Source organism: Chanodichthys erythropterus, chromosome 3, assembly GCF_024489055.1.
Source record: "Chanodichthys erythropterus isolate Z2021 chromosome 3, ASM2448905v1, whole genome shotgun sequence".
Lineage (NCBI taxonomy): Eukaryota > Metazoa > Chordata > Actinopteri > Cypriniformes > Xenocyprididae > Chanodichthys > Chanodichthys erythropterus.
The window spans coordinates 38,047,791-38,060,105 of record NC_090223.1 but is presented as its reverse complement, the minus strand read 5'-3'; the positions used below and the strand labels follow the sequence as shown (position 1 = coordinate 38,060,105).

Here is a 12,315-nt window from a genome sequence, read left to right as displayed (position 1 = left end):
ATGTTAGCCATGAATATTGTAGAACCATCAAAAAGTGAGTGGTGCAGCCCAGTGGTGTTGGTGCCCAAAAAGGATGGCAGTCTGCGGTTCTGCATCGACTTTAGATATCTTAACTCTGTGTCCAAGTTTGATTCCTATCCGACCCCAAGAATTGAGGACCTCATCGACCGCTTGGGTAAAGCTAACTATTTAACCACTATTGATTTAGCTAAAGGCTATTGGCAGGTCCCGTTGAGTGCAAGGAGCAGGGAGCTGACAGCATTCCGGACCCCTTGGGGGCTCTACCATTTTTGTAAGATGCCCTTTGGCCTTCATGGGGCCGCTGCAACATTCCAGCGGCTCATTGATCAGGTACTTGCTGATTTGACTGACTTTACAGCTGCTTATTTGGATGACATTGTCATTTATAGTTCAACTTGGGAAGAGCACCTGCAACATCTTCAGGTGGTTATTGACCATATTAGATCGGCTGGGCTCACCATTAATCCTTCCAAGTGTTCCATTGCAAAGGCGGAAACTGAGTACTTGGGGTATGTGATCGGCCAAGGGGTTATTAAACCGCAAGTTAAGAGAATCCAGGCGATACAGAATTGCCCTCTGCCACAGACGAAGTCCCAGATAAGATCTTTTCTTGGAATGGCAAACTGGTACAGGAGGTTTGTACCCAATTTTTCCGTAAGGGCAGCTGTCCTTACGGATTTGACACGCAAAAACTGCCCGACCCAGATTCGCTGGACGGAGGAGACAAAGAAGGCTTTTCAGGATATTAAGAGTGCCCTGTGTCAAGGACCAGTCTTGTGTTGCCCAGATTTTGATAGACCATTTATACTGCAAACGGATGCCTCAGATGTTGGAGTAGGTGCTGTTCTTCTCCAGGGGACACAAGAAGATCGACATCCTGTAGCTTACATCAGTCGTAAGTTGTTCCCCAGGGAGGTTCGATATTCCACTGTGGAAAAAGAATGTTTGGCAGTAAAATGGGCCCTTGATACACTCAAGTATTATCTGCTTGGGCGTGAGTTTGTACTTGAGACTGACCATAAAGCACTACAATGGATGAACCGTATGAAAGATTCCAATGCCCGAATTACTCGCTGGTATCTGTCTGTCCAGCCATATCGATTCTCCATTCAGCATGTCCCAGGCCGAGATAATGCGACGGCTGACTTTCTTTCTCGCCTTCCGGCGTGAAACAAGAAGTGGGGGAGTATGTGGCGGATGTCTGCAGAGCTTTGGTCAGGTTAGTTTGTTTATGCATTTAATTAAATTTATTGACAGTAAAACACAAAAACATTAATTTGGTTTAATAAGCTTTATTTAAACATTCGTTTGGAGTTAAGTGCGCACACTCTTTAACGAGTAGTTTGTTTATTCTTACCATTCTTTTTGTTTGTCTGGCACGGCTGGGTCCCGCGAGCTGGTGCACCATCTAAAGGGGTTCGGACGGAAACTTCAGACCTATATATACAGTTCCGGCCGATTTAGCCAGGACCATTTGTGTTTCTGTATAGGGGGACTTCAAGGACTGTTTTCTCCTCTTTGTATATACATATATAAAATAAGCAAAGTTATAAACAAAGTAATTCTGCAAATAGTTATTTGAAGTGATGTTTGTGTATATTTGATGTTTTGATATGTTTATTATGTGTAATGGCCATTACGTGTATATGTCTTCGCCCCTTTTCTTGTTAATTGGTGCTGGCCACCAATGTATAAGTTTGTGAGCTGTGTCTGGTGTAGTTAGTGTTGTTTTTGTTTTTGGTCCTGCTGTCCCTAGAGCTTGGTATTTTAAGAGCCAAAATGCAGCGACCCAGGTTTATTGTATAAGTTTTTGTTTGCTCTTTTTCCTTTTTTTTTTTCCTTTACATTTTGGTTTTCCTCAGTTGGGTTAGCATTTATATTTTTTTGTAACTGTATTCTGTGGAAATAAACCCTTAAGCGTTTGCAGTAGCTTGCTGCCTCCGTGATCTTTTTTCCTACACTGGTCACATCTATCACAGAGTTAATGACCTTGGCAACATTCATGTGGAGGACTGAAACACTCATTTATTTAGCATTTATTTAATCTGATTTATTGTCACGTATTGTCACGAAATATAGTCATAAGTGTACCAATGTGTAGTGAGCCAGCGTCCGTTAGCCTACTGTCCTTACCAGTGCCCGAACTCGTGTACACGAGCTCGGGTCGGGAGCTATGGAGCGAGACACACACTGTATTTCTACATTTAATAACATGTTGTATGATAGCAAAGAACGATTTCACCTCGAATGCCAGTGCGCACTAAAATAACGGCTGGAATTGGAAAACTTTTGGGAATTAACGTTACAGGTTAAGATTCAAAACACTTTTACAATGTTCGCATGAACGTAATTCTCATGTAAGAAAACTTGACAGCAGCGCGACTGTGTCTGACGCATATATGACGACACGAGACACACGACAGATAAGATTTTCAGTATAAAAACGAAACGAAACTTACACAAACAAAATTCATGTCGTTTACAGCATTAACGTTTCACGACAGAAAATGAAGTACGTTAGGCCTATATCCGGGGCCTATAACTTTAAATGAGTGACGTTATGAGTCACAAAAAAACGCGTTTCAGTTCTACTTTTACAGACTTCACACAAAGACTAGACACAAAGCAATACCGCACTTAACGCTTTCAAAGTAAATATAAAATTACCATTTGACAAATTCTCCAATCTGAGCAGAAAAACGCCCAAATCTTGCTGCTTCAGAACTTCCCCAAAGACATCCTCGTCCACTTCAGTTCCAGACTCATCGAAAAGCTTCGCCTCGGCCTGACTGGAGGCGGGAATGCCGAACTTCACGAAGGCTGTGAACAAACCAAAATCCAAGGAACTAAAAATACCCATTACAATGTCAGCACAGGACTAACTACTAATTTATTTTATAAAATTACCTTCATCCAGGAAATCCGAAAGTTTGGAATCGACGTCAGAAACTTCATGTAACTTACTTCTGCAAGTCTCTGAACTTTAAGGAGCATTCCTGACAAAAACACGCGCAGTTATTAATTTTCAAATTTGTCCAACTCCATTTATATTTTTTACTAATAATGCTGACACAATTTTATTTACTTTTTAATTTTAGAGAGAGAGAACGCAATCACACTTACCGTCTCAGTCGCATGAAGAAAATGGCGTTGTCGACTCATCTTCTTAAAAGGCAACAGTTATATAGGGGCGGAGTCAAGACAAATTGGCGCTTTTTTTAACACTTTAAGTGTAAAAATAAAATCACATAATTTAACACCCCGTAACTACACTGACAAGCAGAACTCATTAGCACTGTAGGTTATATAATATATATAAATATGTATAATAGACAAGAAGTGCTCATAATACAAGTTATAGGCAGTGCTCAGATTATCCCATAGACTGTAAAAAAAGATGGACGACGCGACGTCGCTTCCTTCCATTGTAATGAACTGAAGCCAAAATGGCCGACCGAATGGGCGCTGACATGTTACGCAATACGTCAAAAAAAAAAAAAAAAGGCTTGTTTGAGATGCGCCTAGCGAGTAGGCGGCTGCAGTGAGGGGAGGAGTGAAAAAAGTGCAGGCAAGACGGACAATTCTCCGTTCTCGTAGTGCATCAGACAGCTGCGAGATCAAAGGCGGATATCGGGATTCACACTTGTGCACTGTGTTGCTGATAAACTGGATGTAATTTAAGTTCTGTTGCTTTTATATGAAAATAAACATAAGGAACAATACACACAAAGTACTTGTTATTTATTTCCATTCGAAGGATGTGTGTATCAATCATTTTTATTTTAATTACAGACATGTTTTTATATATTTTTTATAAATATGATAACAATCACATAACCCATAGAGAGATCGCACTGTCAGAGACTTTTGGAATATTCACACATAATTTATACGCATAAAATCATGGTATTAAAGTTTTAAAATCAAACATTTTAAATCAGATCAATACATCACGGTTGTTTTAACCAATAAGCTTTAAGCTGTGTCGTCAGCAAGTCGTTTCCCATCATGCTTTTGGTCAGTGCAGTCGTTGGAGAGCAACTGCGCTCGACTGCAGAATCCGACACGTCCGCCTCCTCGCGAGAGGTTTTTGACACACGTCAGCATGACATCAGAGCAAGGCGGCCCACCCTCGGACACATTTCTAACCGGCATGCATCCCGCGGTGATCACCGGTGATCGGTTCTGCGCAGAATTTGCTCATCTCAAACAAGCCTAATGTTTGGAGCCTGGGCATGTGCAGAAGGAACCGTCAGTGGAGCCGGAGGCGGAGTCGCGATATCAAACTTCCGCCCAGACGACTGCGTCATCATTCATGTATTTTAAATAGACTATAAAAATTATATACAATTTAAAATTCTACCTATAAAATAATAGGCTATTCTATTTCTAGAGCAATAATACTTTTAAAACAGCAAATTCAGTAGATAAAATAAATATAATATGCCACTAGAAACAACTCTAAATCGTCAGAAACGGTCCTGCCATTTTAAATCAAGTTCAACTAACGTTACAGGAGATCGATTGCTGTAATTAGAGTAAGCTATCATTAGTTTTGTCCTGCTAATTATTATTTTATACCCATAAAAATAATAAGTAACTGCCAGATAACGATCACCTGCTTTTTCCCGACATTGTTAACATTAGGTGTGTTATCTTAACTAATAACATTTATTAATTAGCTTATAACACCCATATTTAATGTTACAGAAAAAGGTTCAGTGATCCGTCAGATCCTAGGTCGGTTAGTACAGTTTACTGCTGAACAACTCATTTTGTTGGTGTTAAATAACAAAGAAATCGAAAATTAACAGTTAGTTAATACATCTTCAATCTCCCCTCGAAGCTCCGACAGTCCTCAGACAACCTGTCAATCAACTTCGAATCATGACGACACGCCCCGTTTTTATAGCATCAAATTGCTAGCTAAAATCTAAATCATCACAAAAACGAACAATTGAATATATATCAGTGTGATAACAACTACCTTAAATGACCAAAACCATCTTTCAGAAAGTTTTATTTGAAGCAGAATTTATTTTTAAGTTTTCACTGAAGTCTCATTCCACTGCATTGAGAGGGCGGTGTTTATGACCTGTACTGCATCCAGCCTCCAGGGGGCGATCAAAGAGCCCATGGCTTCACTTTTCAGAACGTATGAGACACACCCGCTTGGGTCAGCACACCGCAACCCGTTGTCTGCCTTATGGGTCGACACTAAAATAAATAAAAATAAAAAAGGAATAGGCTACAAAAAAATGATTTATGCCAGGGCGAGTCAAATGGCGGCTCCCAGATCATTTTTATCTGGCCCTCCAACTGGTTTTTGATGTTTAAAAACCCTTGCAATCTGATATCAAAGTGCCCTCTGCATAAAGGTTTAGCGCGTTCATCAGCGGTGAGTTTAACAACGCACACGGTGTACAACCGCATTCAGCGGTGAGTTTAACAACAATCAACTGCAGGTAAGACGGCATTCAGAGGTGAGTTTGACAAAAGCAACGCTCAACTGCAGGTAAAATGGCATTAAAAGGTGAGTTTAACAAAGCTTCAAGGCGCGTGCAAGTAAGCATTTTAAGAGTTTTCTTGTCATAGGTAGGACACTGCTTTAATTATAGCATGCTGGATAACGTTTTTATCGGAGGTTTGTTGATTTTAATAAATATATATAATATGCTACGATTGAGTTCAATTAATCTTTTTTTGTTATTGTTGTTTTATTAAATCCTCTAAATTAATAACGCTGACGTCAACGTATATGGGCGATCCCAAGGTCCATTGCGATTTTACACTCGGTAAGTGGAAGGGTTAACGTTAATTAATAGAGATGGATTAACTTACACATCAAAAACTGTTGAATCAGGACAAGAAGTTGTGTTTAGAAACTAGATTTGTAAGGTGGCCATTTCTGATGACTGATGATATTTCTGATGATATTTCTGATAAAAATATAGCTTTCTGCACCACATGTGCGGGCTAGCAAAGTTAGCTAATTGAATTCAAGTTCATTTTTGTCGCATATAATCATGTAAGGTACAATTATTGGGGAATGTAAGATTTTCAGTATTACATTAGCCCACAACTATTATCCAACATTATAAATGTTCAGAATGAAGAACGGTGTTGCCAGATTGGTTTGTTTTACAGCCCAATTGTAAAAAAATCCACGCAAAATGATATAATACACAACCAAAATAATCCATAATTAACAATACAAATTAATTCATAACTACTACAGTGTGGCACCACAATTTTTCAATATGAAATAAAACAATTCATATGTATAATGTAATAAGTAGTGCTGTCATAAATTATTGACTGATTCATATATATATATATATATATATATATATATATATATATATATATATATATATATATATATATATATATAAGTAGCTTCCAAAATAGGTAAATTAGAAAATATATAACATTGACATGTATGAAAAATGATCGATTATGCCAATAAGTTGTGTTGTGTTTGTTGACGCTGTCTAAAGTGCACTGTAGAAAATGTGTGTGTGTGTGTGGTGTAGATTTCAAAATTTCTCAAAGGAAGTTCAAGCCTTGCCCTTCCTGCCAAGCACCTAACCAGGTGAGGGAAAGTGGAATAGAGCATTATGTCCAATATTCAAAGATGTGGTTTTAATGTTCTACATTTCTCATTATTAGGTCAATTGGACACTAAATGACCCTGTATGATATCTGTAATGTGTTACAAAACCGTGATAATGTAAGGCATCTGGTTGATATCAATTTTGATTGCTTGTTTTGCACCAAACGCCAGAGGCAACATTGATTAGAGTAGCCTGGGTGTCTCCTACATCTGCCACTTTCACTGTATGATTATAATAATAATAATCCTGTGTCAGTCTAGAGATGCATATTCTGAATTGCATTGTGCTTCATGTGTTCCTCTCTTTCCTGTATACAGCCAAATTAAACTGTATCTTGATTTGTAATTCTTATCTGTGACTGTGGATCTGATGTCTCACTTTGGTATACTTTTACCAACACAGGTGAGCCGCAAAACCTGCAGCTCTTGTTTCGCACCCATCTCCCAAAAAAACAAAGTGGCTGCCAAAAAAATGACCCTGGACAGGAAGTGGGGGGAAAGGGTCCTAAAAAATAGAAATGCGGGAAGAGTGGTGGACTCTGCCCATATTGCAGTAAGTAGAAATGCTCATATTTCATTAAGCAATATGATTTGTTTCACTTTCATTAATATTGTGTGATAGGGCAAGAGCCTCATTTTACAAAAATAAGTTTAATCTGTCAGTGAATGAATTTGAGGTAGTCATAGATGGCATTGGTGTAACATATTATTTTAATTAATTTGTAATTTGCTTGACATGCATGGAATAGAAAGCACATGTGAACGCCATCGGTCTTTATTCAAGAACCGCCAAAATATCTTTATTGAAGAACCGCTATGAAGTCGAAAACAATCTCTGTTACCTAAATTATCCGTTTATCACTAAAGCCGCTTTGAAGCAATCTACATTGTTAAAAGCGCTATATAAATGAAGATGACTTGACTTTCTTTTTGACCAGTTGCTCATGTACATTTGTTTACATATACAACCGGCTACATTGTTAATATAACCTTGCTTTAGTACCACACAGGTACTGCAGTATGCGTGTTACTGAAGTCTCTGTCTCTGCTAAAGGCAGATCACAGAATTCAGACCCATAGTCACTATTAAAGACAGTCTTGCATGATTATGTAAGTAGATAACATGCTCCTACTTGCATCTCACACTTATAGTGTCTTGCGCTGCATTATTTTTAGAGAAAGTGCATGACGACGTGGCAAAATAACTCAGGACATGCGTGAAAGCCATGCTGTGTGCAACATATATGTTGTTGAAAGCAAGGCCATATTCCAGGTATCCTGTTTCAAAGCCACAACTTAAAAAAGCATTTGAATTACTACAGGGGAGATAGTAATGTCGCGTTAAAAGTGGAAAGGATTCAACCATACCTACTGGAATAAGACCGAGACCAGGTTCTGTAGAGCGGCTGGCTATTTTATGTCCGTTGGTGGCATTCCCAAATTAGTGTTTCTGTTTGTCCCCAAGGCTACATTTGCCGTGGGCAGAGACAGGTAGACCGACCAAGGGGGGTGGGGGGGTGGGGAGAGTGTTTGGACCAGGTGGATAGGTGGCCATAAAGAGGGAGTCCAGTCAAAATGTATTTTTGTTATCATATTTTGTTTTGTGTGTGTCCAATCGATATAATTATTTTTGAAGGGTGTCAGGACTTTTAGTGTTCCCTTTAGAAACCCAGATTGCTAAATACTAGACCACCAGCATCCAGCACAACATTACATGAATATTGGTTGTATAAAGCAGGGGTTCTCAAACTGTTTGTGCCAAGGACCCTTTGTGTGGTAGAACAATTTCCAAGGACCCCCTCATAATCAAAACAATTAAGCTTTTGCTTGCTACCATTTGTATACTTTGATGCCATTTCTATTCTCTGAAGTTGTGTCCGGGTTCACTATTCCGTGTTTTCTAGCTGGTTTGTACTAACTTGGTCTTTAGTCAACTTTGGATTTTGAATCACTTAATGATGTGGACTGACTCAAACATTTATCCACGTTCATCAGCTATCTTAAGCCAAGCTAAGCAGCAGGAAGAACGGTTCATCATGACCTGAGTGAAGTGATTCAAGTGATTCACAATAGATTGACTTGATTAGTCATAATCACAAAAACGTTAAATGTTAATTTTTTAATTTATTAGTGCATTTATAATCAAGATTTTATATGTAGATTCTAGATCATTACATTGTCATTGATAAGCATCTTAACGATAAAGCACAACTTTCTCATTCAAAGCAAATCCAGTTTGAGAGCCACTGGTATAGAGTACATAGAGTTCACACTTACATCGATTAAACAGAGTAAAGATTATGCGTATTTGGTGTGCTGTCCGGGGGAGGGCTCCGAGCTTGGGATATTTAATGCAATTTTTTTCAATAGGATGGAACATAATGCAGTGGGAATAACTAATGTTTGCTGTCTGCGTTTATTTATTACAGGTAAAAAAAACTAAGTGCATTGGGCTATGTCCCAATTCTATTTTTCGGCAAGAAAGATAAGGCCTCTGGAAAGTGAGGATAACCTAAAAATTGTGGCCACCATGAGAAAGGCCTACAATTTTGTATTGATCAAAGAAGGTAGGATTTGTGTAATTTAAGACATGACAGTTTTAAACTGGGTTTTTTTTATGATGGTGAAATATTGAAAATTAACATACACATACAATATTGTAGGGAACTCCACGACGACATTGCCAGAGCCCCAGCATCAGGCCCAGACCGAGCCCCAGCCTCAGGCCCAGCTAGAGCCCCAGCATCAGGCCCAGCCAGAGCCACAGCATCAGGCCCAGACCGAGCCCCAGCCTCAGGCCCAGACCGAGCCCCAGCCTCAGGCCCAGACCGAGCCCCAGCCTCAGGCCCAGCTAGAGCCCCAGCATCAGGCCCAGCCAGAGCCACAGCATCAGGCCCAGACCGAGCCCCAGCCTCAGGCCCAGCCAGAGCCACAGCATCAGTTCTTGGCCCTGGCTGAGTCCCAGCCTCGGGCCCAGGAAAAAGAGACATTTTATCTTTTAGATTTATACCCCGTCTCTCTCCCTGTGAAAGAACAACCCCCCCTCAAAAAAGAAAGTGTAAGTGAACTGTGGTCTTAGCACACTATGTCTGAATTTCCCCTTTTTGTAATCATTATTATGATACACAAGAGTTTGTCCTCGCATACATACCTTTCAGTACTGAACACACACTCTAGGAGTAAAGCAATGAGCAATACACACTTGAGGAGAGATGAATACACACACATCAATAGGCAGCCCAGGTAGTTCGAGGACAATGGATAATGTTGTTCCCCAGGTTTTATGAAACTTATATATATATATTTATTTATTTATTTTTTGTCATTTAAGGTTGCCGGAAATGTAGTAGGCAAAAAGTTTTCAAATATGACTCCATAACAGGAAGAAGGATAAATGAGGTAAGAAATATATTTTTCATTAGGCTCTGATCATCTCTCCATTGTCTGTGGCTCATCTGGCATTTCACATATCACAATATACTGACCATTTAAGCAAGTGGTAATTTGAGTCCATTTAAGTTCAACTGAAGGCCAAGTGGCCTTGCCCCAAAAATGATGATATTCAAAACCTGATTATATGTTTGTGTCTTTCTGTAGGGGCAAGCAGAAGTAAGGGTGAAATGGTTACCTTGCTCTGCATGGTAAGTACTGCTTTATATTGGTTTATATTGCCTTCATAAATGTCATTTCTGCTTCCACTTTTAACCATCTCATAGGTGGTGGATAAAGGTTGGAGAGTAAGGTTGGAATGTATATTGTAGCACACAGAAATTTAAATGTACAGGTGGGTCTCAAAGTTTTGCAACCAACAAACAGCGGTGAGAGAATTGTGATGTCCACTAGGTTTTAAGTCCAGAGTCAATGCAGCCTTCCACGTGGAGATTTTAGAGCATGGTTCCATCTGCTGACAAGCTTTATGTACATGCTGATTTCCTTTACCAGCAGGACTCTGCCCCTACCACAGTGCCAAAACTGCTAGTAACTGGTTTGCTTAGCATGGTATTGCTGTGCTTAACTCATCACACTTGAACCCCATAGAGAGGACAATGATAGACACCAAACCCAACATTACAGACAACCTCAAGGTCACTGTCAAAGCAGCCTGGGATTCCATAACACCTCAGCAATGCCATACACTGATGGCCTCCATACCACACCACACTGATGCAGTAATTTGTGCAAAAGTAGCCAGACCAAGTATAGAGTGTATGCATTAACAATTTTTGATAAGTCAGATTTGTACATTTATTTTCAAAAGGTCAACATTTCTGTATTCCTCTTTATTCTAATATTTTGAGTTGATGATTTATGGTTTTCATGAGCTGTAAGCTGTAATCATCAAGATTAAAACAACAAAAATTGCTTGAAATATTGCACAATATTGTAATTTTGGAGACCAATCTGTATATTAATTACACTGTTGGTTACACTGTTGGTATAGGATGGATTAAATGCAGTGTCAAATATTGCCTACAGGATTTAGCCACTTGCTCTTTTCAGTACCATGCATAATTGCCCCTGTGTGATTATATGTAGGAAGTAGACATTCACCAATATATTGGCAGAACATCAGTATCGGCCAAGATCATCCTTGTTGACTGATATCGGCTATTGGCTAGTTAACTTTCTATGACTTTATCGATGAGAGTGGCTGATGTTTATCTGTTACATTGCATCAAGCACTATATATGTATAGGTTTGTATAAAAACAATGAAATACAAGACCGTACAATTTTTTGAAAATATTTATGCTGTGAAACTATATATATAATTTTTTTTTTATTTTTTTTTTTTTTAACTGATACAGTGGAAAAATCTGGGAGGAGACATGGGAGCCAGCCTGCCAGTTCCCACCAGGTGCCAACCATGTGTGACGTCACCCATTGGTCTGTAATTCAATATGAATTGAATACCTGCTATGAGTTGTCGAGTTACCCGTTACGGGCACAGCCATCCTGGTTGCGGATGTGACTATTTTAGACGAGAAGGAGGAGCCACGTTACGTTACACACTTTCAATGGTTTCCACCCTAACATGCTGTCATGCTGTTTTTTTCTTTATTATTGTTTTTTGTAAAAAAAAAAGCTGTGTTCAAATAAATCAAAGTATACCTATATTTCTGTTTTCATTTATATGAATTGACACCATTAAGAGACAATTGATTCCACCAGCTAAACCATATATATTATGGGGAAGCACAGGCAAAGCACTACTACTTGGGCGCAGAGATATTTGTGGATTTCATCTGTTGCATGACATCTCTGCGCCCAAGTAGCAGTGCTTCGCCTGTGCTTCCTCAGTGCTTCCTCATTATATAGTCCCAAGTCAATATCTGCCTAGGAAATCGCCTAGTCTTAATCTGCATCGCTATTTGTATTCATTGTGAATACGCAGGCCAGTAATTAAGTAATTAGGTGTTTTTTTTTTTTGTTTTTTTGGATCACTTTTACTCGGGACATGCTAGCTGGCAACATAGGATTCCATTCATTATGCTAAGCTAAGCTAGCGCCGACCCTGCCAAACTAAAACAATGCATGCACTGAGACAAAAATGTATTTGCCCACATATCTAAATGTATGAAAAAGTTGAATAAGCCCTATTTCTAAAAACGGTGGAATGTTCCTTTAAGAGTCATGGGTTTGATTGCCCATTTCCAACTATCCTTTCACCCTCTGCCT

At 39.2% G+C, this 12,315-nt stretch overlaps 1 protein-coding gene across 3 annotated transcripts; it reads left to right on the top strand.

Moving 5' to 3' along the window:
• The first annotated feature begins 5,399 nt into the window (after positions 1-5,399).
• Positions 5,400-11,658, top strand: LOC137017669 (protein TsetseEP-like). 3 transcript variants are annotated; one of them, XM_067382143.1, is made up of 7 exons: positions 5,400-5,419; positions 7,041-7,190; positions 9,067-9,204; positions 9,301-9,695; positions 9,969-10,036; positions 10,235-10,278; positions 11,445-11,658. In XM_067382143.1, exons 3-5 carry the CDS (start codon positions 9,093-9,095, stop codon positions 10,014-10,016), a joined length of 555 nt encoding a protein of 184 aa, XP_067238244.1. In that variant the 5' UTR covers positions 5,400-5,419; positions 7,041-7,190; positions 9,067-9,092; the 3' UTR covers positions 10,017-10,036; positions 10,235-10,278; positions 11,445-11,658. The 3 variants fall into 3 exon arrangements, with proteins under 3 accessions (XP_067238244.1, XP_067238242.1, XP_067238243.1); XM_067382141.1 differs by lacking the exon at positions 5,400-5,419 and adding an exon at positions 6,538-6,616; XM_067382142.1 differs by lacking the exon at positions 5,400-5,419 and having other exon boundaries at positions 6,806-7,190.
• The last annotated feature ends 657 nt before the right edge of the window (positions 11,659-12,315 follow it).